Source organism: Grampus griseus, assembly GCF_964374135.1.
Source record: "Grampus griseus genome assembly, chromosome: 16".
NCBI lineage: Eukaryota > Metazoa > Chordata > Mammalia > Artiodactyla > Delphinidae > Grampus > Grampus griseus.
The window spans coordinates 55,943,416-55,968,038 of NC_139010.1; the positions used below are offsets into that span (position 1 = coordinate 55,943,416).

General features: G+C 34.4%; 1 protein-coding gene across 2 annotated transcripts in view; it reads left to right on the forward strand.

The window, feature by feature from the left end:
- Positions 1 to 24,623, forward strand: part of LCOR (ligand dependent nuclear receptor corepressor) — a 125,968-nt gene that overhangs the window by 87,339 nt on the left and 14,006 nt on the right. Inside the window, exons 6-8 of one of the 2 annotated variants that reach the window (XM_082674102.1) lie at positions 4,099 to 4,386; positions 7,242 to 7,335; positions 9,915 to 11,691. In XM_082674102.1, the coding sequence (XP_082530228.1) occupies positions 4,149 to 4,386; positions 7,242 to 7,335; positions 9,915 to 10,884 (1,302 nt within the window). In that variant the 5' untranslated portion in view covers positions 4,099 to 4,148 and the 3' untranslated portion in view covers positions 10,885 to 11,691. Of the gene's footprint in view, positions 1 to 4,098; positions 4,387 to 7,241; positions 7,336 to 9,914; positions 11,692 to 24,623 lie in introns of those variants that run through there. The other variant, XM_082674101.1, reaches the window with a different exon arrangement.

A 24,623-nucleotide genomic window follows, 5' to 3' on the forward strand; every position in this document is an offset into this window, starting at 1 on the left:
AGGTTCATTCCGTGATCAGGGAACTGAGATCCTGCAAGCCACACAGAGCAGCCAAAAAAAAAAAAAAGTCACTGTTTTAGCCACTGATAATCATAAAGCAAACTGTAAAATTTTAGTAATTCCTCACTGAAATTTCATTTGGAGAAAAAAAATACAAAACTTAATCTGAAAATTAGATTTGCAAACTTTTTTTCTCCTTGAATACAGCCTTGTTTTACTAAAAAAATTTAAATTATTAAAATTAGAGAAATTCTTTCTAAATGAATTTGTATTCCTTAGTTATGCCGTCCCTCTAGTTCCAAGATGGAGGTTACTATGATAGGCTCTAACGAAGTTTTTTACAAACTTCTGATAATGCTGAATATCCTTATTTCATCTTCAGCAGACTCAGTGATTCCACTTTCTTTAATATTTCTTCACATGTTCTAGTTTACACCTCTCATTCCTTTGGAAATTCCCTTCTTCTTTCCGAAGTTTGAGGGGTGATTTTTGCCTGTACACTAGTTAAAAGTCTGATAATGCAGATTCTAATCGGTTGGTTACACTTGGAGACCAGCTGAGCTTTTGGTTAATGTGATCAATATTTTCAAAAGGGAGTATGAGGTGAAGTGACATGAAATTAAGGAATACATAAGATTTTTGTTTCCAGAGGCACTTTTTTTTCTTCTTCCATCAGATCCCCAGGTAAAATTAAATCTTTTAGTACTTCTCACTTCTCTTTTAATATCCTCTAGTACGCTCTCACCTAAAGCTCCCAGCCAAGGCTTCCATGCTCACAATACCATTTCCATAAAGTACCCTGATTCCAAAATTATGTTCAAAATGTTAGTTTTATGAACTTTTGATTATTTTATTAAAGTAACTCACATTTAACGTATAAATGACTGATAGATCAGTTCTTTCAGTTTATTAACTAAATAAAATATTTTTCCAGCTTCTCTGCTACTCCTCTCCTTTAGGATGTTTACTGAGTCATGGGTCTAATGCTGCAGGAAAATGCATTATCTGAAAAGAGGAACTCCTCTTCCTAATTTACATGGAGGAAGCACTTGTCATCCAGTCTTTGCTTAGAGGGAGTTAATGAGGTTAATCACAAGCAGATGAAGAGAAGTCTAACCTGCTTCTCTACTAGTCCCATCCCTTTGTCATGTAGGTATAACTTAGGTTAAAATTCTTGTAAATTTTCTTATTTAGAAGTTTAGTTTGGGGCACATACCCTTTTGGAGAGGAATTCTTACCTTGGAATCAGTCTTGAGAGATGAGAATCCTCTGAAATTGTATGTAAAGTTAAGTTTGTATATTTGTCTGTCTACTGGCATATGATGCTCAGAAAAAGAACTATTGCTTTGCAGTTGGAAGTTTCCCCTTTATGTATTAATATTGTTATTTTTAGATATTTTATTAATCCTCTTGGAAATGTCTCAAAGATGGGCATTAGTAGTCTTCAAATTAATACCAAAAATGTTAAGTATCCAGAGATATAACAGGCAGTTTAATCTGAGGAGAATATTTTGTTTTTAATAAATAATTCAGGTATTTGGATTTAGTCCTTTGTTTCCAAGTATTGAAAATTGTATGTTTTAAATAATGGAGTATAAACAGGTAATATATAGCTAGGTAGAAACATTAGATGCAAATAAAAGTAGGCTTTTGTGGTATGGACTCTATAAATAAATTCCAGTTTAAGAACAATAAACCTTATACAGCTGTCATAATCATTTCTTTTCAGCTTGCTTTGTCAGTTGTCTCAGAAAATTTGACACTTTCCTAAAAGTTAGGTTTACATTTTAAAAACATAACAGGTGGCTATGATGTAGCATTCACATGTTTTTCTGTAGTTTTAACTTTGACCTGATTTGTTGTTTTTATTTGACTCAATTGTGCATGTTCCCCTAAGCATGGCTAGGTTTATAGATATTGTGTTTTAAGTAAATGAAAGAATGAAATGTGTTCAAGAAACTTTCAAAAGACATAGAAATTCAGATGGCAGAGATGTCATCAATTCGTAAACATGAATTGTTTCTTGATTATATTAGTTATTCAGTAAAGAGGCAAAATATGCTGCAGGCATTTAAAGCTCAAAGGTAGCAATTTATGGTCTTTATCCTAAAATCTCTGACTCTTTACAAGTCTCTGTAATATTTATTAATCTAGTTAAACACAGACATCTCATAAATTACTTCATTTTGCTTCCTATTTGGAAGCTTTCTTTATTATATATTATCCAACTTTTCAGAGGATACAAAGATACAATAACATTAAAACATTAAATTATATACAGTCATTCAGAGGATTGTATGCTGTGCAAGAAAAAAATGGATCTTAAATAGAAAGAAATATTGATAAGAAAACCCAGTGGGTAGAGAGATTGAAAAAAGCACTGTATGGCTAAAAATGTTTATTAAAACATTTAAGGAACCATTGTCAGTGATTGTAGTAACTTCTGAACCTTACCTAGTTGAATACCTTTATCCTTAAACCATCTAGCATGCTCATAGTCTCTATTTATAGAGAGGAAACTTAAGGTTAAAAATCCTTCTTAATAGAACAGAAATGTTATTATTGGTAGAGCAAACCTCGTTAAACTCCAGAGAATTAAATAAATATTCTGACTTTATGACTATCTTCTGATCCTGAATATTGTCCTTCAGAAAAAAAATTGTTCTTGGGAGTCCTGTGTGATTTTAATGTGTTTGTTTTTTGTGGTGATTTTAGATATTAATAGCTATTAGTCGGTTTTGCTGACTAAATCAAAGTTCCTTACAGCTCCAAAATATTATAGGTAAAGTAATTGACCTTCTATGGTTAATCTTTAAAAGAGCAAGGAAACTCAGGTTTTCTGAGACCCATCTTCTAAAGCCTAGGAAGTGTGGGAAGGAAGTGTAAAGGTCACGGTGGAGCATTTTGATCAAGGGTCTGCCACTAGCCATCTGTACAGATCTGAAGAGGCCACTTACTCTTTAGATCACACTTGTCTCATTTATTGTTTTTTTTTAAGAACTATTTATTGATTGATTTGATTGATCCATTTATTACTCAACTAATATGAATGTATACTTTACACCAAGATTAGGTGCTGAGTATACAGGGGTAAACAAACATAATCTCTGCTTTTCTCAAAAAGCGTTTAGTCTCCCTGATAGCGTGTTAATGAGAGAGATGTGATGGTAATATATTTACACAAAGCATTTTCCATCTTATTTTACTTTCAAGGACTCTTCCAGTGCTGAAAGTTTTATGAGTTAATGAATTCATATGGTCTTTATTTTTAAATTAACATTGACTAGAAATTGATAATTTAGATGTTTGTTTTATTGCTTCCCTATCTATGGTGTTCAGTGGTTGGTAGAGTGTAAAGAACTTATGAAAAGTACATGGTCTTAGGCTTTTGAGATTTGGCATTTAAACTCAGCGCAGAGCATCTAAAAGTGTGGTCCCCTGACCAGCAGTATCTAGAAACTTGTTAGAAATGCCAGTTCCTGAGCTCACTCTAGAACTGTTAAATCAGTAACTCTGGAGATAGGACCCAGCAATCTGTTTTTACAGGCCCTCAAAGTGATTTTCATGAATATTAAAGTGTGACAACTATTGCCCTAGCCGATCATGAATCTTAATATTATCTCCTTTATAATCTTGATATGCCTTCAGACTTTTAGCAGAAAGTAAATTAAGCCTCATGAACTGAGCATTCCATTCTTCAATTATATAGGAAGCTATGGTTGAGGAAAGATCTAGGGGAAACCAGATGTAATCTATAGGTGGTAAACAGGGGAGTAATTATTTCATTTAAAAAGGGTTTTGGGATTTCTGTATCAGGTAAGTGATTCTTGCCCATAAGATATACTATTGGTTATCCCTTTATTTGACTTCATAATCGGGGGTGGGGGTGGTGTTTAGAAATAATTTTATTAAAATTTTATTTTTAAAAATCTGCAACTTTTATAAGCCTGGAGATTAAAAATATAACTCTAAGAGGGAATACTATTTTTAGGATATTGCATTTTAAGAAAAAAAATAAAATGAAATTTTGTTTGCTTGAAAGCTGTCTCTTTTTAGTACATTGTCCCACTTTAAAAGTAAATAAATCTTTGTTTACAGACAGTCCCTGGGTCTCCGACCCCAATATTCCCCTAGTGGCCCGTGAGATCATGCAGCGAATGATCCAACAATTTGCTGCTGAATATACCTCAAAAAATAGCTCTACTCAGGACCCCAGCCAGCCCAATAGCACAAAGAACCAAAGCCTGCTGAAAGCATCTCCAGTCACCACCTCTCCCACGGCTGCAACTACTCAGAACCCTGTGCTCAGCAAACTTCTCATGGCTGACCAAGACTCACCTCTGGACCTTACTGTCAGAAAGTCTCAGTCAGAACCTAGCGAACAAGGTATGGTTTGATGTCAAGATCTCCTCTGTCCAATTAGAATACTTTTAATTTGGGGAGAAAAAAAAGTATTGGCAAGTAGGGCACCAGAAGCAATAATAGGATAAACTAATGTGATTTTTAAATTATTCCTGACTCTGCAATGATAGAGAAGAAGTATAAATTGGCTACTTTACCCATCAGTAGTTTGTAGTCATGATTGATGTACCACCCAGAAAGTTCGGTGGTTACAGCTGTTACTTCATATTTGTAGAAGTAGTTCACACTTTCCCAAGCATTGTCATATCCATTGTTTTTAAAACCCCTTTGAAAAATTAACTTTCCCCCCTTTCCATCAATGTTTAGGATTATCACCTATCTGAGAAATAAATGTATCTTGTCAGATAGAAGTTATATTCTGCAGATGAGATCATGAGGCAAAAATATGTGTTATTTGCATTTAAAAAAAAGAAACTCATGAGGTTAGAAATATTGAGAAGACAGTAGACACACTCCAGGTTGTTATCTGTATTCAGTATTTTATAAATACACACACATACATACATATACTGTATTATAAACTAATTAGAGTATTTTCAAAAGGTAATCTGTTGGTGAGGATCCTAATTAAGTGAAGAGGTTAAGAGGGTGTCAGTTTTGCATAGCAGATATTTCTTGAGTCTTTGAAAAGTTACTCTCAAGTAAATTAAATATCCGTGTTGATTTGTGATCTCATTTTACCTTTAATTTCACAAAGATGAAGTGAGCATTTCAACTCTGCCACTGTTTGAACCACTACAAATTGTAAATTGGTGATATCTGTAGTACTGAGATTTTATTGCCATAGAAATCTCATAAAAGTGTGGATTTATTGGTGAGAAATACATGTTTATTTTGCAAAGTAAATAAGTTTAATTCTTCTAAGAACCTCTTTGAAAGAACTTTATTTTGCTTATTTTAAGTTGTTTATGAAGGAATGACATTTAATGGACTGGCTTTAGTTGCTTATCAAAGGATATTTTTCTAAATAGCTTTCCTTTGCCTTCTTTCTCTTTGTGTGTAGTGAGCAGCAATCAAAATCTCTGAAGTTCTGAGAGATTTCCTAGCAGGAGGCCTCCTAGACCTCCTAGTTGTACCTTTGGTTACCGTGTTTGTAAAGTTGTTCTTTTCTATTTTATTGAGGATTGTTTTCTTTACCACAGATTGGTAACTTTCATTAAAAATCTGTTTGCTCTAAATATTGCATTACAAGCTTCAGGTTTACAATAGAATGACAGCGTAGAGGTTGTATCTAAAGTATTAATAATGGAGATTAACAATACAAAAATACAAATTGGTCTAACTTCTTAAGGTTAGTGTTATGCTTGAGAGGTATGTTGTGTTGACAGCATGCTCTTACCAAGAGAAATTTGAACTAGATGATAGGATTATAGTACATAAACCTTAAATGAAACAAAATTTTTAAAAGTATATCTCCTAATGAATTTTAATGTGTTTTCAACTTAAATCACAATATTTTCAGTGGTAGATTTAAAATATGTTGCCTATAATATGATTAGACAGACTGAAAATAGTACTATCTTTGGTTGGAAGTATTTTAAGCAGTGTTGCTTGTTAGGTATCTAATTGGGTTAGATGGCTAATGGGATACTTGGTTCTATAAGATTACGTTTTTAGAAATATTAGTGACTCTAAAGGACAACACTTACTGTGTATGAGTTGTGGGCTTCTTTTGGTTTATAAACTCAGTTGCATATTTATTTCTAACTGCCTGAAATAGGGAGTTACAGTGTCCTCAGATATAAGTCCCAAGTGGGTTCTATATTGGGGTGATTTTTAACATAACTAGATAGCAGGCATCTCTGCAGGCCAACTGAAAATCAGAGGCATTGAGTATTATCTTTCTTCTCTGTTAATTTTGGACAGAATGGCAGCTTTAAAAGTTATTCAGACTATGAGTTTTCTTTTCTAGACATGTCTATGAGGGTAAAAAAGTCTTTGGGGGAGAATAAAGTCTTCTAATTTTATGTTCTAATAACATGAATTTGTGATTTGGTCTAGCATCAGTAAAAGAAAAAAATGGTTATCCCCCAAGGCTCCCATCAGTATCAAGACTGTTTCATTCTTCTTTCTTTCCTTAAACTTTGCTCATCAATTTATAATAGCTTATTCATCGAAAAACCTTGCCTTTATTAAATATCAGCAAGTAAATTTTGAATCTCTGCTGATTTTTCCCAAAAGATTGACTCCAAATACACAAGTTTTACAGATGTGTCCGAAGAGGATACATGCAAATTATAAACAGTTAACAACTGGTTCATCTTACATATTATTTTGTACAGTTATATATGTTTACGATAACCATATAAACTTGTTTTTAAAATGACTTTTGTATTTAAATTTTTCCAAATCTAACTTTTATATACTCCTGGTGTTTCAGGTAGACTTAGCTCTTGAGAAATTTGGTTTTATAATTCATATGACATTGTGGCATTAAACTCATATACTTTGATCAAGGTAAATTTAGAAAATGATGTCTCATAATTCCATGGCAGAACCTCATACTGTGTATACTGCTATTTCTAATATCTCACTATATCTTAACATCTTTAGTGTTAATGCTTTACCTTTTCTTTTGCCCTATTAATGAAATATTTAACCCTTGGATATATGAGATATAACAAACTTTGCTAAGTTTATGTCACTTCAGGAGGAAAAATATCCTGATTCTATTAGTAAATTGGTTTTGTAACTCAAAATATATGGCTAGTTTTATCTGTTTGGTTGACTAAGCCTACTGCTTTGACATTTTTAGCCTATTCAGTTCTTATTTGCTCCCAGTTTTTAATATCCTCAGGTGTTTCTTTGTATCTTTACAGACGGTGTACTTGATCTATCCACTAAGAAAAGTCCATGTGCTGGCAGCACTTCCCTGAGCCATTCTCCAGGTTGCTCCAGTACTCAAGGGAACGGGTAAGGGAAAATATTTGTGGCCTTCCACAGTTTTATAGGGGACAGTTTATCAAAGATTGATGCCAATCTCCCCTGTATGTTTTAAAACTTGATCCTTTAGAATAACACTGTTACAGGTGAGCCTTTAGTAAAATTACTTTTAGTCTATCAATCAAGTAAAAGCACAATCTGAAATCTAGAATTGGCAAATATAGGTCAATTTTGCCAGTTTAGTACAAATAGTAAATAATCAGGAATATGGCAAGAATGTCTTTGGACTTTTTGTTGTTGAGTGTTTGGGAGTGTGAAACCCAACCTAAGTAATTCCAGAGTTCACATGTGAAGGCAGTATTCTGTGTGCTGAGGTTGTTGAATGAAAATTGGGCTCCAATATTTAACTTGGTATCTCTAATGATTGGAGTATGGGGGCTGTTCGTTTTTTTCTGGTTTGGTTTGGTTTGGTTTGGTTTGGTTTGGTTTGGTTTGGTTTGGTTTGTTGATTTGAACTGCAGTTTTAATTCTGTGTGGCAGTTCAGAAAATAATTGTGTGTATTTTTTGTTTTTAATTAGATAAGACCGGTTGTAGATATTGATAGATAACCATCTTAGGCTGCCAAGACATTATTACATGCTCAGTTTTGATAGCAATTAGCAGACTAAAGTGAATTTTCTGACCACCTAGTTTTATGATGTAAGAATTGTCTAATTCTCCCTCTGTGTGTACATAGTAGCTATTTTAAATGGTCAGGTATTAATGAAGATGCTTAGATGCCATATTGGGAAGGCATTTCCATAAAACTGTGTTGTGACCAAAAATAAGCTTCATCTAAATATGAAACATAACTTTGGTAAGTTAGTTAATATTTAGGTTTATTTAACTTTTAGAATAGCAACATGGGGAAGATGTTTAGATACCAAAGGAGTAAGCAGACGCTAAATGGACTAACCTTTTTCAACTTATTCTTAATTACCTTCAAATTGAAGGATTCCTTTACTGACTTCTGAAATGCTCCCTTTATTTTCTCTAAAATTTCATCATCTTCCTTTTTCTCTCCTTTATTCAGTCTAAAAATAACATTAATTTAATCCATTTTGCATAGTTTACTAACCATTTTTTCTTAAGCCCTTTTTTTCACTGTAGTTCATACTAAATATAGATCTAAGTCATCATGGTCCCAAATCATTTGGTTCCATTTATATGTCAAAAAACTTGAGTTATGTAATTAAGGACACACGTAAGAGAAGCCTAAGTGCTGTTTGCATAAATGCATCCCTTGCTTAAGATTCACTTTAAACTTGGCCACCAGGTCTATGTATTATATTGTTGAAATTGCTGTGTTTGTCCCTCTGCATGGAAAGTAAATGTTTTGATTGTGGTAGTGTTTTCTGGAAGACAAAAGCACCGGCAGTACTGGCCATCTTTTAGCTGAATTGTTATATGTTATTTACTGGTAACGTCAGAGTCCCTGTAGACTTTTGGAGAATATAGCTGGTTTACCATTATTTCTGCAAAGTTCCACTTTTGTGCCTAGTTAATGTAATTATTCCCCTTAGGCATACTTTACCAGTTGCCAGTTTTATCATTGATAATCTTTCTCTATTGTAAAAATGAAAGCCTTATGAATTAACTTTGTGTAAGTAGTTGATTTTTTTAAACATTATTTGAAAGCTGTCCACTTAAAATTTTAAAATTAATGTTTGGTATTTTAAGAAGAAGGGTTTTTTTTAACTAAAGAAAAATGCTAAAAAATTGTTTATATACCTCTGACAATAATTACTTTGAGTAGACTTTAAGGAACAAAGTTTTGGGGGAAATAAAGGGTAGTTTCTTTAAAGCTTGGATTATTTCAAATGGAAAATCAGTGGTACTCATGTATCTGCAACTAATGGTGTTTTAAAATGAAGAAGTGTGGTAAGTTATAATTCGATGGGTATTTTGTTTTGTTTTGATTTGGGGTTTCCCCCCATGGGGCTGGTAGCCATGGTTTTTTTCCCAAGCAAAATAAGAAATGTCATTTGGAATTGTTTGATTTTTTGATAAGAACATCAACTTGTTTGTGGGATAAATGAGCAATTATCTGTGGGTTCCACCAATGTAACTTGTTCCAGTTTTATAGCTGGTTGTCATGAATGTTGAATTATGTTGCATTAAAATAAATTATTTGGCTTACTCTTTTATTACTGTACTTGTTTAGTGGTAACGTCACGTTGGTAACACAATTCTTTGTAGATCTACGGAGACTTGATGATTACTTTGTAATTAATAATTAAGGTGCTATTTTCAGACAGTTGCGCGAAACTTTTTCTCCGAATATTTGTGAACCCAACCAGAGACCAGCTGACAGGTTTAATTTTTCTTTGCCCAAAAGCTCTTGGTTTTTTTTCTTTTTGTTTTTTTGGTTTTTGTTTTTGTTTTTGTTTTTGTGAACAAGTTTAAAACTAACTGCCGAGACCATTTTTTTTAAATTTTAGAGAAAATAAATAAATAACACAAAGTGATGTTACCCAAGCAAGGCCTTCTAATAAAGGAGTGGTCCCCTCACCCATCCCTCCCTACCTGTGCAAGTCCTGCTCACATCAGTTTCCTTCCATCCAATTAGGCGACCTGGGAGACCCAGCCAGTACCGCCCAGACGGACTTCGGAGTGGTGATGGGGTACCTCCAAGAAGCTTACAGGATGGAACCAGGGAAGGTTTTGGACACTCCACATCACTCAAAGTTCCACTGGCTCGATCCCTGCAGATTAGTGAAGAACTACTGAGCAGAAACCAATTGTCCACAGCTGCCAGCCTTGGACCATCTGGATTACAGAATCATGGACAGCACTTAATATTATCCAGGGAAGCCTCTTGGGCAAAACCACATTATGAGTTCAACCTCAGCCGTATGAAGTTCAGGGGAAATGGTGCACTCAACAACATCAGTGACCTTCCTTTTCTTGCAGAAAACTCTGCCTTTCCAAAAATGGCACTTCAAGCAAAACAAGATGGGAAAAAGGATGTGAGCCATTCATCTCCTGTAGATTTAAAGATACCACAAGTTCGAGGAATGGATCTTTCTTGGGAAAATCGCACTGGTGATCAGTACAGCTATAGCTCTTTGGTAATGGGTTCACAAACGGAGAGCGCGCTTAGTAAAAAATTAAGGGCTATTCTTCCAAAACAAAATAGAAAAAGCATGTTAGATGCTGGACCCGATTCTTGGGGCTCAGATGCTGAGCAGTCTACCTCTGGACAGCCATATCCCACATCGGATCAAGAAGGAGATCCTGGCTCCAAGCAGCCTCGGAAGAAAAGAGGGCGTTACAGACAGTACAACAGTGAGATACTGGAGGAAGCAATCTCAGTGGTTATGAGTGGAAAAATGAGTGTTTCCAAAGCTCAGAGTATTTATGGGATTCCCCACAGTACACTGGAGTACAAAGTAAAGGAGAGGCTGGGCACTTTGAAAAACCCTCCAAAGAAAAAGATGAAGTTAATGAGGTCGGAGGGGCCAGATGTTTCTGTAAAGATTGAATTAGATCCCCAGGGAGAGGCAGCACAAAGTGCAAATGAATCAAAAAATGAGTAGGAATACTGTAGAGTGCCAATTACTGTACAAACTGGGTGAGCACTACTGCATTGTTCAGCTGTCATTGCTTGCACCTAACTTCATTTACTGTGACACTTGTTTCTTTGCAGATTTTGCATTGACTTGTGTGTACAGGGGTGAAAGGTGCATTCTGAATGTTGCATATTTTAAAATTTTCGTGTGCAGTATGGCTCGGGATATTGTTTGGCCTTTTGCATGTTTCTCTACAAAAGAGAATTGAGTTACCTCACAGAGAACAGATACATGGAAGTGGACTCCTTGCCTGTAGAGCCTGCATGCTTTTCTTTTTTTTTTCTTAAGTTATATTTGCCTTTATTTAAAAGAAAAGAAAAGAAAAAAGCCCCCTTTTAGAGACCACCTCTGTCATATTGGGAGCTTTATTATTGCAAATTGGAAAGCCATTTTATGAAATTATTCACATTTTTTTCTTCTGAGATTCAACTAATTTAAGGGTTAAACTAAAGAAACTAAGAACAATGAACTTTTGAATTTAAGAAATTTGGCTATTCAATGATAAATAATTATTTGGGTCAATTAACATTTTATGATTTCCTTCTCACTATTAAGTTTACTTAACAAATTAGCAATCTATTTAGTGCTCACCCAGAGGGGGGAAGGAGGTGGAAAATGTGCACACACTACCTTCAAAAATGCTTCAATTACGTTGTAACACTACCTTTGCTGTTACTTCATTTGGGATTTTCTAAGGGTAGAATTTGGTCTCACCAACAAGTGAGGATATAGCCTTATCTCATGGAGGACGAGCTCCGTTCTTACTCAGGAGCAGTCAGGGTACATTACATAAAACAATAGAGGATGCCTCATTTTAGCAAATTAAGTTTCTTTGTATTCTTAAATCCTTTTACAGATTTGATCATGTGCTAACTAACAACTAAATGTCAGTTGCAGCAACTATTTTAAAATATTTAAGATCTGTTTATTGGGGGATGGGAGAAATAGGGGGGAAATGTGTGTAATTATAATATTGCAAAAGTGGTATCTAGATTTTACAGCCTCAGTAATCTGCTCAAATATCCACATAAGTGAAGAATCCATGTTTGTGGTGAGAGAAAGAACACAACCCCAAGGTAACCTAAAATGATTTAGGTTGCATTTCAGTTCTGACAATAATTCAATCAGAAGTCAAGCTGCTTAGCAATTCTTTTTTAACTAATTCAGATACTAGTACAAGGGGGCAGGGGTTTTTTTTTTTTAGTTTTATTTGTTGCTTTGAACTCTTTTTTTCTTTTTTTTGGCATCCTACATACTGTCCCCTTCTTAACTTTTTCTGATATTTAGCTGAATTTTATGGTTGTTTAGCACACAGTTCAGGATCTTTCAGATTGTGTTTTGTATAAGCACTCCTTAAAGAACACCTAAGGTTTTTTTTGAGATGGGCTTTTAAAATTACAGTGATACGGTTTGGAACATTTATTTTCTACAACTTTTTTGCAAGAATAACAGGTAAATAAAGCCCATGAAATTTAATTTTGCATTGTGACCAAATTAAAATTACTCTTTGTGCAAAACAAAATCCACCCCACATACACCCTATATTCTAATCTGCTGAGAAAGGTGGTCAGCCCCTTCTAAATGCTTAACCAAAAACAAACAAAAAAATCACTGGAGTTTTTGTGTAAAATAAAATCAAAACTTGGAGCGTTAAATTGAGGTTGATGATTTCTGATGGATACTAACAGTTTGAGAAGTAGGTCCAGCTATTCCCAAGGCATAAATTCTTGCCTGGAAACTTTGGAGCAGTTAATTAGGTTAAGGATAGTTTTCCCTCAGCAACCTGTGTGTTCAAAGGTTAGGCACACCATTGCTGTTATTAAAATACACACATTCTTGACATAGCCTGGGCTTGGGTTCCTCTTTTGGTTTGGTTATTTTGTGTAGCAGTTTAATCAGTGGATGACTGAGCCTGTTTCCTCTTAGCTTTCTAGTCTTCTCAACAGAAAAAGCAGTTTGGGTTCAGAGCAGTGTATGACTCTGCAGTATTTTCTAGCCTAGCTGGAAGTTGCAATAAAAAATACTTAATGAAATGTATGGTTTTCATCTGCAGTTGAAGGAAGTTGTAGAAATTTTGCTGAAAGCAAAGGACTAAGCTTATGAAGGAACACCTCCTTTGTTCCACACTCGATTTGTCACACACAATTAATTGCAGCCATGGTACCTTTTTGCATGATGTTTGGGGGTATTCGGTAGCCCAAGATTGCTGCAAAAAGGTCCTTTGAGCAATTAATTTGTGCTTGTTTTTATCCCCTCAGAAAGGCATCATTAAAGGCCCATTTAAAAATCTGGCCCTAAAAGTTCAACTTTTGTAGAGTTTTACTGTTCAGAGAGGTTTTAATCCTATGTGGTAGTCTCTAAAGTGATGTATGAGTTGAGTTATGTAAATTTTGTCATTGTAGTGTACATGGAGTGATCATTTTACTAACATAAATATTTTCTATGTGTGTTTCAGTGGATGACAATCGAGCAGCAGAAGAATGGTGTGCCTACCCTTTAATGCTGCAGTTTAAATAAGAGAACTTGTATTGTGTCATTTCAGATTGTAGGCTGAGTTGTAAATAGTGAAAATTTGAGTACTTCTATTATTTGTTTTGGTTAGAAAGTGAATTTAAAAAACAAACCAAACTCTAAACTTTCTCAGATTAAAAGTCCTGAGACCTGAAGATTGTAATATTCATGTCTGTGAAGCTTTTAAACATTACACTTGAGATCAGTCATGACTTGATATTCAGGTAAATTTTCTTTTCCAAGAAGCTTTTGAATATTTCCTCCAAAGGTCGGTCGGTCTCTCTCTTTCTTTTTGAGTGTAGATTATTTTAAAGCACTAATTGCATTACACTGGTAACTGCAATATAAAATAGCCATTATTGTTTTGTGAAGCATGGTTGAAATTAGATAGTGGTCCCTTTTAAATTTCATGAGCCTCTCCAAAAAAAAAAAAAAAAATTAAAAAAAATACAGAAAGCTGCTGAATATTTCAAAAGATATATATTTTACCTTATTGTAGGTTTTGTAAAGTTAGTTTGTAATATTCAGGTGCACTTTTAATGTTAAATTTTGTGTTCAGAGTTCCATTATACCATGTGTTTCTTGGATGTGGCTCATCACGTGGCTGGCTGTCATGTCAGTCTTGGTGCCGCAGTGATCCCGTAATATTTGGTTTCCCTCTTGATTTGCCACTATTCTGTATTGGCACTTTCAGTGTAGATATTCTAGTTTGGGAACATCCTCATAAATGTGTAATAGAGATTGGTCTATTCGCATGCTTAATTTCTGCTAATCAGAGTTTTGCATGGCCCAAACAACAGCTGACCATTTTTATGGTATGGGAAAGTATAGTTCACAGCTATCTTTGTCACAAAAGCCTTTTCTCCTTTCATTTTTCAGTAGGCAGATGATGACATTACTACAACTCTATGATATGACTCAAAATAATATTAGGAGATAATGTATTTAAAATCAACTCCTACATTTTTTTATGAGAGAACATAGATGTAGAGTAGATAAGCTATGGCACTATAAAATCAAAAACACTAATTCCGTGGAAGGATATCTAGTTGGTATTTTTATCATTAGCTTTCTCACTTTTGAAACAGTCATCAAGCTTGACAGTAATGTAGTATATTACTTTTGTTTAGTAGGCTTACAGGTGACTGAACTGTGTTTGTGATGAGCTATACACTTTATTCTGTTCCCCAAATACCGTGAAGGACAAGGTCTCTCTTTCAGGAAAAATAATTTATATTTGTGTATAATACTTTTTAATGTTAAGTTTGTTGTTATTCTGAAGTTTAGATGTTGCTTGATAAACCTTTGCTGCAGCAGATCATGGATATGAGTAAGGCTTTGTGTGATAATAGGGGTCCTTAAGTGAAGTTAATTACTGTTCAGTTCTGGTGAGCAAGCTCAACAAGTGTGAAGTGTGTATTAGCTTTATTTGGTACACTTTTACTTTACAATATTGAAGTGCTTTTAGAACTCTGGTTATCTTATATAAACCATTACCTCAACCAGTTGGCATTTCCATTCCCCAACATTTTACCTGAGCTATATATAAGATGAGCTATATGGGATCAGATAGTAAAACAGTAAGGCACAATGAGAAGTTTAGTTCCCAATTTTCTGGAGAGAACTCTAAATTAAACTAAAAATGACTACCTGCAAAGGCCCATATCATAACTACCTTCTGTCATTAGGCAGTACATAGCAGCCTTGGAGCTGCTAGTGAGCTATGTGTTCTCCCCCTGCCCCCAAGTAAGCACATGGTGCGAGGCTGGGTTCTAAGCCTTTGTGAGTCTCTTATATTTCATTGACCCACAATAGTGAAGCTTGGATTCAGTTATTTTTATAAAACAAATTATTGAGGCAGCCCAATGTCAGAACCTGAAATTATTTTGAGTAGTTACAGCAGATATGACAGCTCAGTGTCATTTTCTTAACAGCTATTATCCCTGTAGATTTAATTTTCAAGCTACATATTTTTGCTTTTGAAATTATTCTTTCTTTAACTAAATGCCAGAGGTTGTTTTCATGTGAACCATCCTTTTCTGATATGTATATATTCAGGTTGCTGTCATTGGTGATGGAATATGGCAATAGACTGAATTGTTCCACTTAGTCTTTTATAGGAGACATTAAAATTTACAGGTTAAATTTTGACCTTCATGAAGATATCAAAGATTGTTTTCCTTGTTACCTTTCCATTATAATTAGGTCTTCATTAATACTACGGTCAAGCCAGTGTTATTAAACTTAATGGCTTTAACCAAACAGCCCATTTGGAAACTTTATTAAGCTATATAGGGATTTTTTTTTAATCTAATTGCTTTCAAGCTCTACTGAAAAGGAAAAAAGTATAATCGTGGTACAAGGAATGCAGACCTCCAAAGTCTTCTTAGGTTTTTTTTGGATACATTCTGTCCTTGAGACTTAAGTAGGATTTGTGAACATGGTGACTGAAGGGAAAATAGAGGAAATTCTTTGCATATTCTCTGTCTCTTATTCCCAAATAAACTCCCAGTTGCCTTTTAAAGAAGCAGACATTATCCCTGTAGCTGTGTGCCCTAAGTGTTATGAAGGAGATTGGAGGAGGGAGTTGGGAAGTAGGATGGGGAAAGTATGTAGATCAGGAAAAGCTAAAGATTCTGCCCTACAATACTAAAAATGAGTTGCAGGATAGATAACATGGTAAAGTTGGGCCACCTTCATTTGATAGTCAGAAAAATCTTTTAGAGTGTTTGAAAAGTGAGAATAAAGGCAAATTAATATTGGCTTGACAATAAAATATGAGTTAATTCTGCAACTATTAGGAGGGTAATTTTAAGGTTTCCAGTTCATTTATAGCTATATCAATAAAAGCCGAAAAGCAAGCACTTTTAGTTAATGATAAATTTATTGGATGTAGCAAATATTATAATCATAATATTTAATCTTTATTGTTTGAATATGGAATTAAACTCTTTACCCCATCTTGAACTGTCATTGAACAGGCTCAAGATGATCTTTTCAACACTGGAAATGACCCTACACACATACCAAAAAAATCTAAAGCAGTAAGACATATTTGAAGATCCATACCTCTTAGACTTTTTAGATTTGTCTTGGGAAAGAATTTATGAACCTGTAACCAGTATTAGTGCAGTCTTGGGTTCCTTGTTCTGCATAATTGCACCCTTTCTCAGGTATGTCCTGAAAACATAAATTTTAAAATAATCTCTTTAGAGATTAGATTCTCAGTGGATAGTGTGTAAGGGGACTGGGGGAGGGGGGTGGGAGGGTTGGACACAGGACACTGACACAGTAGGGCAGGGATTTTTAACATACAATAGCCAAATAGAATTTCAATCTACAATATTTTTAGCCCCTCAGAATGAGTTGAACAACATCTGTTATTTGGTAAATACCCGGTGCTACACTCCTAAAAGTCTTTTGTTTCATCCAGGTGACTTTGTTTCCTGCTTGGTGGAAGGGTATATAGTAAACTTTACTGTCACTAGGAAAGCACTTGTCTGAAATGTTTAAAGTACTAGAAAAGGGATAATTCAGCACTTTTTCTGTTACAACACTAAAGTCTTAATTTATCTTCAGAGTCTTAGGTACTGTAAGTTTTAGGGTGATTATTTAAAAATATAAAACATACTACATAATATGGGGTCAGATCACATTTATATGAATAATTCTTGTCTTATTTTTTAAAAAGACAATAACATTTTGTACCTTTCAAGCAGTTCCAAGTGATTGCCTCATTTTCCCCATTTCATTAAGCATTTCAGGCTAAGAATTTGGAATTTGAGAGGAGGTGAGGGGGAAGTTCCCCAAAATGAAAAATTGTGTCAGACAGTTTTAGAAAAATAAATCACTAGGAAAATGGGTAGGGATTCTCTCTCCCTTTAAGTCTTCAGGGAATGAGCAGTATTTAGAATCTTTGGCTGAAATTCAGGCCTTTTTACTGTGTAAATTTTTAATATTAATTCACTGACATGCTTTTTACATCAGAGGACTGAAAATGGATCTTAATGTTTTTAAGTTGTGGAAGGGTATATTTCTAAAATGAAGGGGGGGATAATTAACTAGGTTAGTATACCAGCATTAGTAAGTTTAAGGAATTTTAGTATGTAATAGCAAAGTGTTTGATTAAAAGTCTAATCCTATATTGCTAGTCAAAATTATAGTTACATTCTGATCTAGGAAAGATATAGTCATTGGATATTGATATGCTGTGCTGTCAGGAAACCAGACTAAGATAGAAACCTTTATCTGACTCCCACATGTTGCTTGTTCTGATGGGATGTATACTTTACAGCAGCTTGTTGCTGCTTTGAGAAGAAACATATAAACTATACATTCGGAGTGTTTGCGTATAATTCTTTATAACCTCCACTTTAAACTGTCAAACATTGGTATTTTATCAGTCCACACTGTTAAATATAGCTAATGTTCTTAGGAATCCAACTTGTACACACTGTTTAAAAACCCTCAGGGACAGTTTACACACTATTCTCACTCAATTCAGGTACTTTGATGCTATTCTTAAACCTAACAGTGACTTGTATTTTTCTGTTTTGCTTTTATTTTGACGTGCTGGTAGCACATCCTTGATGAATGTCAACTTAAAAACTCAGTTCAGGTATCCAGGTATAACTCAGCCAAACAGATTTTAAAGCTGCATATAACTCTCCAGCACACGGTGCCTCACACTCTTATAGTGGCATTCTATATATTCAGTTATTACTACTGAGCAGATAATATGGGGGTTCCTGTTAACAGTGTATTTAAAAAGACAAAATGTGCATAAATGTATAGCCAGCACATGCAACACATACACATACACAGTTAAACTATATATTTTTAAATGCCACTAATAGCCAGCACAATTAAACGACATTCCTTGCTGCTTCTGTAAGCTATAACAGATGCAGTTCTTCCTCAATGTGGCTCTTGCTTCTTCACCATACTACTACTAAATTCAAGCACTGGTCCTTGGGTGTCTGACCTCTACATTCTAGTTTATGCAATGTCTTTAGAGAATTCTGTGCACTGGCCACTGTGATGGAACCGTTGGGCCAGGAGTGCTCTGATTTTATTAGTAGTGATTCTGCCAAAGTTGGTGTTGTAACATGAGTATGTAAATGTCAAAAAAATTAGCAGAGGTCTAGGACTACATATCAGCAGACAATTCTGTCAGTATATTTTGTAGCCTAGAAGTCCTCAATGACAAGTTTCTTCTGATGTGAAGTTCTAATTCCAGTGTTTTAGCCCTTTGCATCTCTAATGTTAAGACTTGTCTGTTAGAGGTCTTTATTCTTTAAAACTCCTTTTGTTTTCTGCAGTACTGTCTGTGGTTAACAAAATAGATTATTCCTCTGCTTTAGTATTTGATATCTTACATCTAAAAGGAATTCTCCATATATAAAACCCATAGCCTTTGAAGATACGGAAAATGGCATCTTTCAGATTTCTAGAAGTTCAAGTGTCATGCAACAAAACAGGAACCCCCTTTACTCTTATGGACCTCATTTCAATATACTGTTTACAGTTTGACGGAATTGTATAATTTAATATTTCTCTTGTACTGTAGTTTATATTTATTTACAGATTTTTTTTGTACTGTGTGATTTGAACTTTGTTCCTTGCTATGATCAACATTTATGTAGTAGAGCACTTATGATCACAATTTAAGTTTTTTGGTTTGATTGCACTACATTAATTTTTTAATGCAGTTCTGATTTTTGACTGGACTAAAAATAAGCTGTGTCTTAATGTATGTGATGAGTACTTAAAATTTTAATCCATGTGGTCCCCTTTTTTTTGCATTCTATGTCAAACGCGCTAGTTCTTTCGTGCATGTGTAAGATTTAATGGTTCCATTGTATTATTTGACCATGACATTTTGGAGAAACATTCCCAGCTGTAATGTTGTGTATGGTAGTTCTCACTGGATGCTAGACTTTTCAAAACCACTATTCTTCTAATAAATTTTGTTGTGAAAACTGTTTTAAAAGCTTGGTTTCTACTTCTTAAGATTATGATGCTTTTTTTACAAATCCACAAAAGGGGTAAGATTTCAACGTGCACTGTAAATGCACTTGGTAATCAAAGCTTGTAATTTTTTGTGATAAATTATTTCCAGATGAAATCCCTTAGATAACTAGAAGTTGATGCTTCAAAATTGTGCTTCAGTATTTGGATTCGGTACTGCCTTGTAACCCTGTCTCTCTACTAATTTGATACTCCCCCTACCTCAGCTTTCTTCATTGGATTATTCACTTTAAATATTATCAGCTAAACAAGATACATTCACGTTTTCATAATACCTGCTTGCTGAACTTAATTTTTCATAATTTTCTTAGAGTAAAACTTTATTCTGGGATTACTTGCCAAAAAGAATAATGATTTACTCATTTTTGTTTGCTCTTGAGGCAGAAGTGTGAAAGCGCTGTCAATTCAATTAAGGTTATTATAGTAATTCAGATTCTTGGGAGAATGCTGGTATTTCCTTTTACCAGACAAATAACAGCATATATGTTGCTCAGCATCTATATTGTGGGTTTTAGAAACGGGGTGTAAAAAAAGTTTTGTATTACAAAGTGATTTCTGTTGTAAAGTGGTTAGGAAGGAACAACTGATAAAGTTGTTAAAGTTGATAAACAACTGATAAAAACAGCTTTACAGTGATAAAGATCAGAAATGATAAGCAAAATGTTTTAGAAAGCTCCTTTTTCAAGCTCATGATATTCATGTAATATAGGTTGGTTGAAGTGATTTGCAGTCATTTCTAATGGAATTTTGTATTTTTTAATGATGTTATTGTTGGTAGTTGGTCTAGATTATCTTTCAGTTAATTTTTTTGGTCTCATTTCTTTGGCTGCCTAGCTAACACTTTGTGCCTTTTGGCCTGATGTTTATAAAATCGGAAATCTTGCTGGTACTACAGGCTTGTTTCCTTGCTTCACTTGTTCCCCTTACTCAGTTATGCCATGTGTCTATAGAATATTTTTATAGAAACCTAATTATTATTTCTTTGTATAAAGCTATAACTATGTGTTTCTTGTCATTATCCATTTTAGACTGGTGGCCAGGTCAGTTGTAGTAGGATTATAATCTAGCATCTCATCAATGAATTTATTTTAGTGATCCTATCTTCATGTTGATACTTAGCTCTTCAGTTATGACCTGATTTTTAAAAAGGACTTATTTCTTCTAATCCAAAATTTTCTTCTCTGATTCTGCTGATACTTTGGAATTAATTCAGGAACTCTTGGGAATCAGGGAAACTGCATAAGGGAAATGGAGTGGAAAAAATGGAAAATGGTATCTGCTTTCTGAGTTGTGGAGTTGTTATTTTTTCCTCAAGGACTGTGAACTCCTCTCACCAGACACTTGTATTCAAATGTAAAAACATACACCCAAGTCATATGTTGTTAGATTTTGTAGCTGATATGAGTGAAAACCTTTTTTTAACAAAGTATTTATTTATTAAGTAACATTAAGAGATAACTGTTCTTGTATTCAGAGTATCCACTTTATCATTATTTGCTTCCAAATGGTAAGCATTTTAACACAGAATTTTAGTCATCATATTCACCTTATAAGTTGTTGGACTTTTTGCTGTTTAGGGGGAAGTGGCTAGTGTATCAAACTGCATTTACAAGTGGAGTAGACAGGCTTGTTTTCAGAGGTTAGTGGAAAAGAAATGTTCTCAGAACATTTTAAAAGATTGATAGGTATATAATGAATAGTTTAAGTCATGATTTGGTTGGAGTTCAGCGTGGAAGTAAGCAAAAGTATATCAAAATTCATAAGTATGAAATCTTATTGAGCCTGGAGCTTTTTATAGGCGTGTAAGAATACTGTTGTTTATTGACTGGTAGTTTTAAAATGTTCATTGTACTTTTCTTGCCCACTTTTATTTGATCAGCAGTTTGGAGTGATAAGGGATTATTTGGTAATATAAATTTCTTGCAACTTGGTGTACTAGAAAGATCACTTGTTTTTTTCGTCTGTAAAGTGAGCGTTGTCCTGAATGCCTTTTAGGCCCCATTTCAACTCTGCGTCTGTTAAAAATGCAACTGTCTATTTAAATGTGTGACAAATACACCAATTATATCTGTTCAAACATTGAGAAATACAGTAGCAACCCTTTATTAAATAATAAGTTCTTATAAACCTTAGGTCTTTGCAGCATTTTCTAAAGGAAAATGATGCCTTTTATTTAAAGCAGATCCATTTTGTTAAGTTTTTGTTATGAATTGTATGAATGTGACAGTGCTTTTGCAAAAATTAGATTGAGCAGTTACTTTTTCTGATTAATTTTAAAGTATGTTATTCATAGTTTCTGTTCTGATTGTGTGCAGGCTAGTTCTGCTTTGAATGTTAGAGCACAGAGAGTTCTGGGGATCATTGGATATACTCAATGAAAATCAATCTTTTAACAATACAGATGCCTGGGTCAGTTTATAAGAGTGAGGCTTGAACATGTTATGTATTTTCAAATTGTAACAGGTTTTTTTGTTTTGTTTGCATTTTTAAAGTTTGTTTATTCAACAGATCTCTTTCTAATTGTGTCAAAAGACATAAAATTTACAGACTTAAAGGTTTTTAAGTGTATGGTTTAGTAGTGTTAAGTATATTCACATTGTTGTGACCATAGTGGGTTTATTAACCCACTGATTAAACACTGTTGGTCCCATCCTAATCTTTCATTTTTAAAATGAAAAATAAGGAACTTGGGGTCTTTAAGGGACTTGCCCGCCCTCCTCACATAATGAGTTGCCCTTAATACTCATGATTCCAAACCATTATACTTATCTTTATACTTATACCACTTTGGCACTCTTGACTCAACTTAGAATGAGGGATTTAATCTAATATTTTTCTTTTAGATTCACTTTTAACTAATTAAATCTTAGCTATTAATTAAATCAACTAATTTTATTCTTGAATAAACTTACATTGCTTTTTAGGAAGAGAATTAAATCTGTATTTAATTATGAAATTCCCACTAAAGAAATTACATTTGAGGCATTTAAAACTTCATTGTTAAATAGAAATCAGTATTATTGACTCAGTACTGGAAGAGGTGAATAGGTAGGGCATAGAGAGAAGAGTAGAGAATATCCCAAGTTTAAGAGATAGAATTTGATGGGCCTGGCTTAAAATCCCAGCCCTTCTACTTTCTTAGTACATGGTCTTGGACAAGTTATTGAATCTTTCTGAGCCTTAGTTTTCTTATGTGTGAAAGGGGTTTATGCGACCCAACTCATAGATTTGCTGTGAGGCTTAAATGAGATTCTGTATGTAAAATACTTAGCACTATGCCAGGCTCTTTGCAAGTGCTCAATAAATGAAAACTAGGAGTGAAAGCACCTGGCAGGAGTTAATTTAGTATGAGAGGTAAGGAGAGTGAGAAAATCCCATTGAAAGTTGTGGAGGAAGCTGTTTATATTGATTAGAACTTGGAAAGTGAGGCAGATGAGTTTATATTAGACTGGGATATTGGGCAGCCAATCTTGTTTTAACTGTAAAATGAGAGATGGAGAAATGTTGGAACTATAATTGAAACCTGGAATGCTGCTTTTCTGATTTCTTGGTCCTGTTTGAGAGGAATATTATCAAAATTATCAGTCATTCTTTATTTCTTTTCAAAGATTAAGTGGAATAAAAGTTGTTTGGAAAGTAGAAGAATTTATAGAATTTATTTTCCTTTCCACTGTATAGAGTTTTTTGTATTTTCAAGGTTGAAATTTTACATGCTTCGAATCTGTAGATTTTTCTTTTTATGTGGTGGTAGTTTGTATAACACAATGTAAGATCTAGGTGGGGATGTGTGTGTGCTTATGTGTTTGATCATCAAACCTTTAGTTTTCCAGTGAAAGAATCTGGGGACTCTACTGCCTGTTTAATGAGATTCTAATTACGCTCTTACCAAATGGGAGTTCTGTGCATTTCAAACAGATAAATCAGATCATAGCTAGCACAGTTTAGAGGTGTTCATTTCAGCGTCTATTAAAATGACTTGAGACATTTTCCCCAGGAAAACCTAGTAGTATAATTTTAGCTAGATAGAGATGGACTAAGAAGAAAATAACGAGGGTAGCAGACTCTCGTGAGATGCCAGGAATTGGTGAGTCTGTGTAGACCAGCTCTGCAAACTTAATCAGCCAGTTATATCTTACTAGTAAGTTATAAGATCAGTTCAGGGGGTTCTAACCAACATTTTAAAAAGAAATTAAAAAGAAAAAAGAATCAGAGTACATAGCATATAATACGGATAAGTATTTTGTTGAATCTTATGTGTTGTCATACGCATACAAACTAGGATGTGATGTGTGTACTGAGTTACTTTGTAAGAAGTGTTTCTTGTTCTTGGTTGCAGTCAGAAATTCTAATGGCTTCTGAAAGCCATTATGTAAACCATACCTTTTCATACTTGTTTTTTTGGTGCCAGCAACCTCCTGTGTGCTTACAGTTCGGAGCCTACACTCTTACTGTCTGACCTTCAAAATTCCCTTCCTTTCCCTGCCTCCTTGATTTGAATTCATTTTCTTTGAAAGCTTTTTCTCTTCCCTTCTGATTATGTGTCAAAATGTTACCTCTGCCCTTTTCAGTTCCCTTGAAAAGTGTCTTGGGAAAATTATTTTCACTACATAGTAATTTATTTGGTTAGTTTATTCATCACTTACTTATGCCTGAGATGTACTAAGCCCCAGTTTTTAGGCAGTGAAGCTACAACGTTAAAAAGGCCAAAGTCCTGGACCTATGGAAAGGTTCACAATCCAATGGAGGGGGTAGCCACGTCAGCTGTTACCGTGCAGCATAAGCGCTATTTATAAAAGATAGACACAAACCATGAGAGTATAGTGAGAAAGAAAGAACACGGCCCACAGGGAGAAGGTGCTAAAAGAGGATGGACTGTGAGCAGTGGGAAATTGACTGAAATTTTATGCAGAAAAAGTGACGAGATCATATTTGGGCTCTAGGAAGATGGCAGTTCTGGGTAATGTGCAGCAAACTGTAAAATGAAGAGGAGAAATAGTGACAGGGAGCTTAGAATATAGTGTTCTCCAAGGGAAGTCGAATCAGTATAGGTGAACTGGATAGTATATTGGAAGCAAGAGAAGTGGTGAAACTAAGGATAAGGATTGAGGTAGAGTAAGTACCTAAGTTGAGTATTTGTGCCTGTGTGTGTACATATGCATATACAT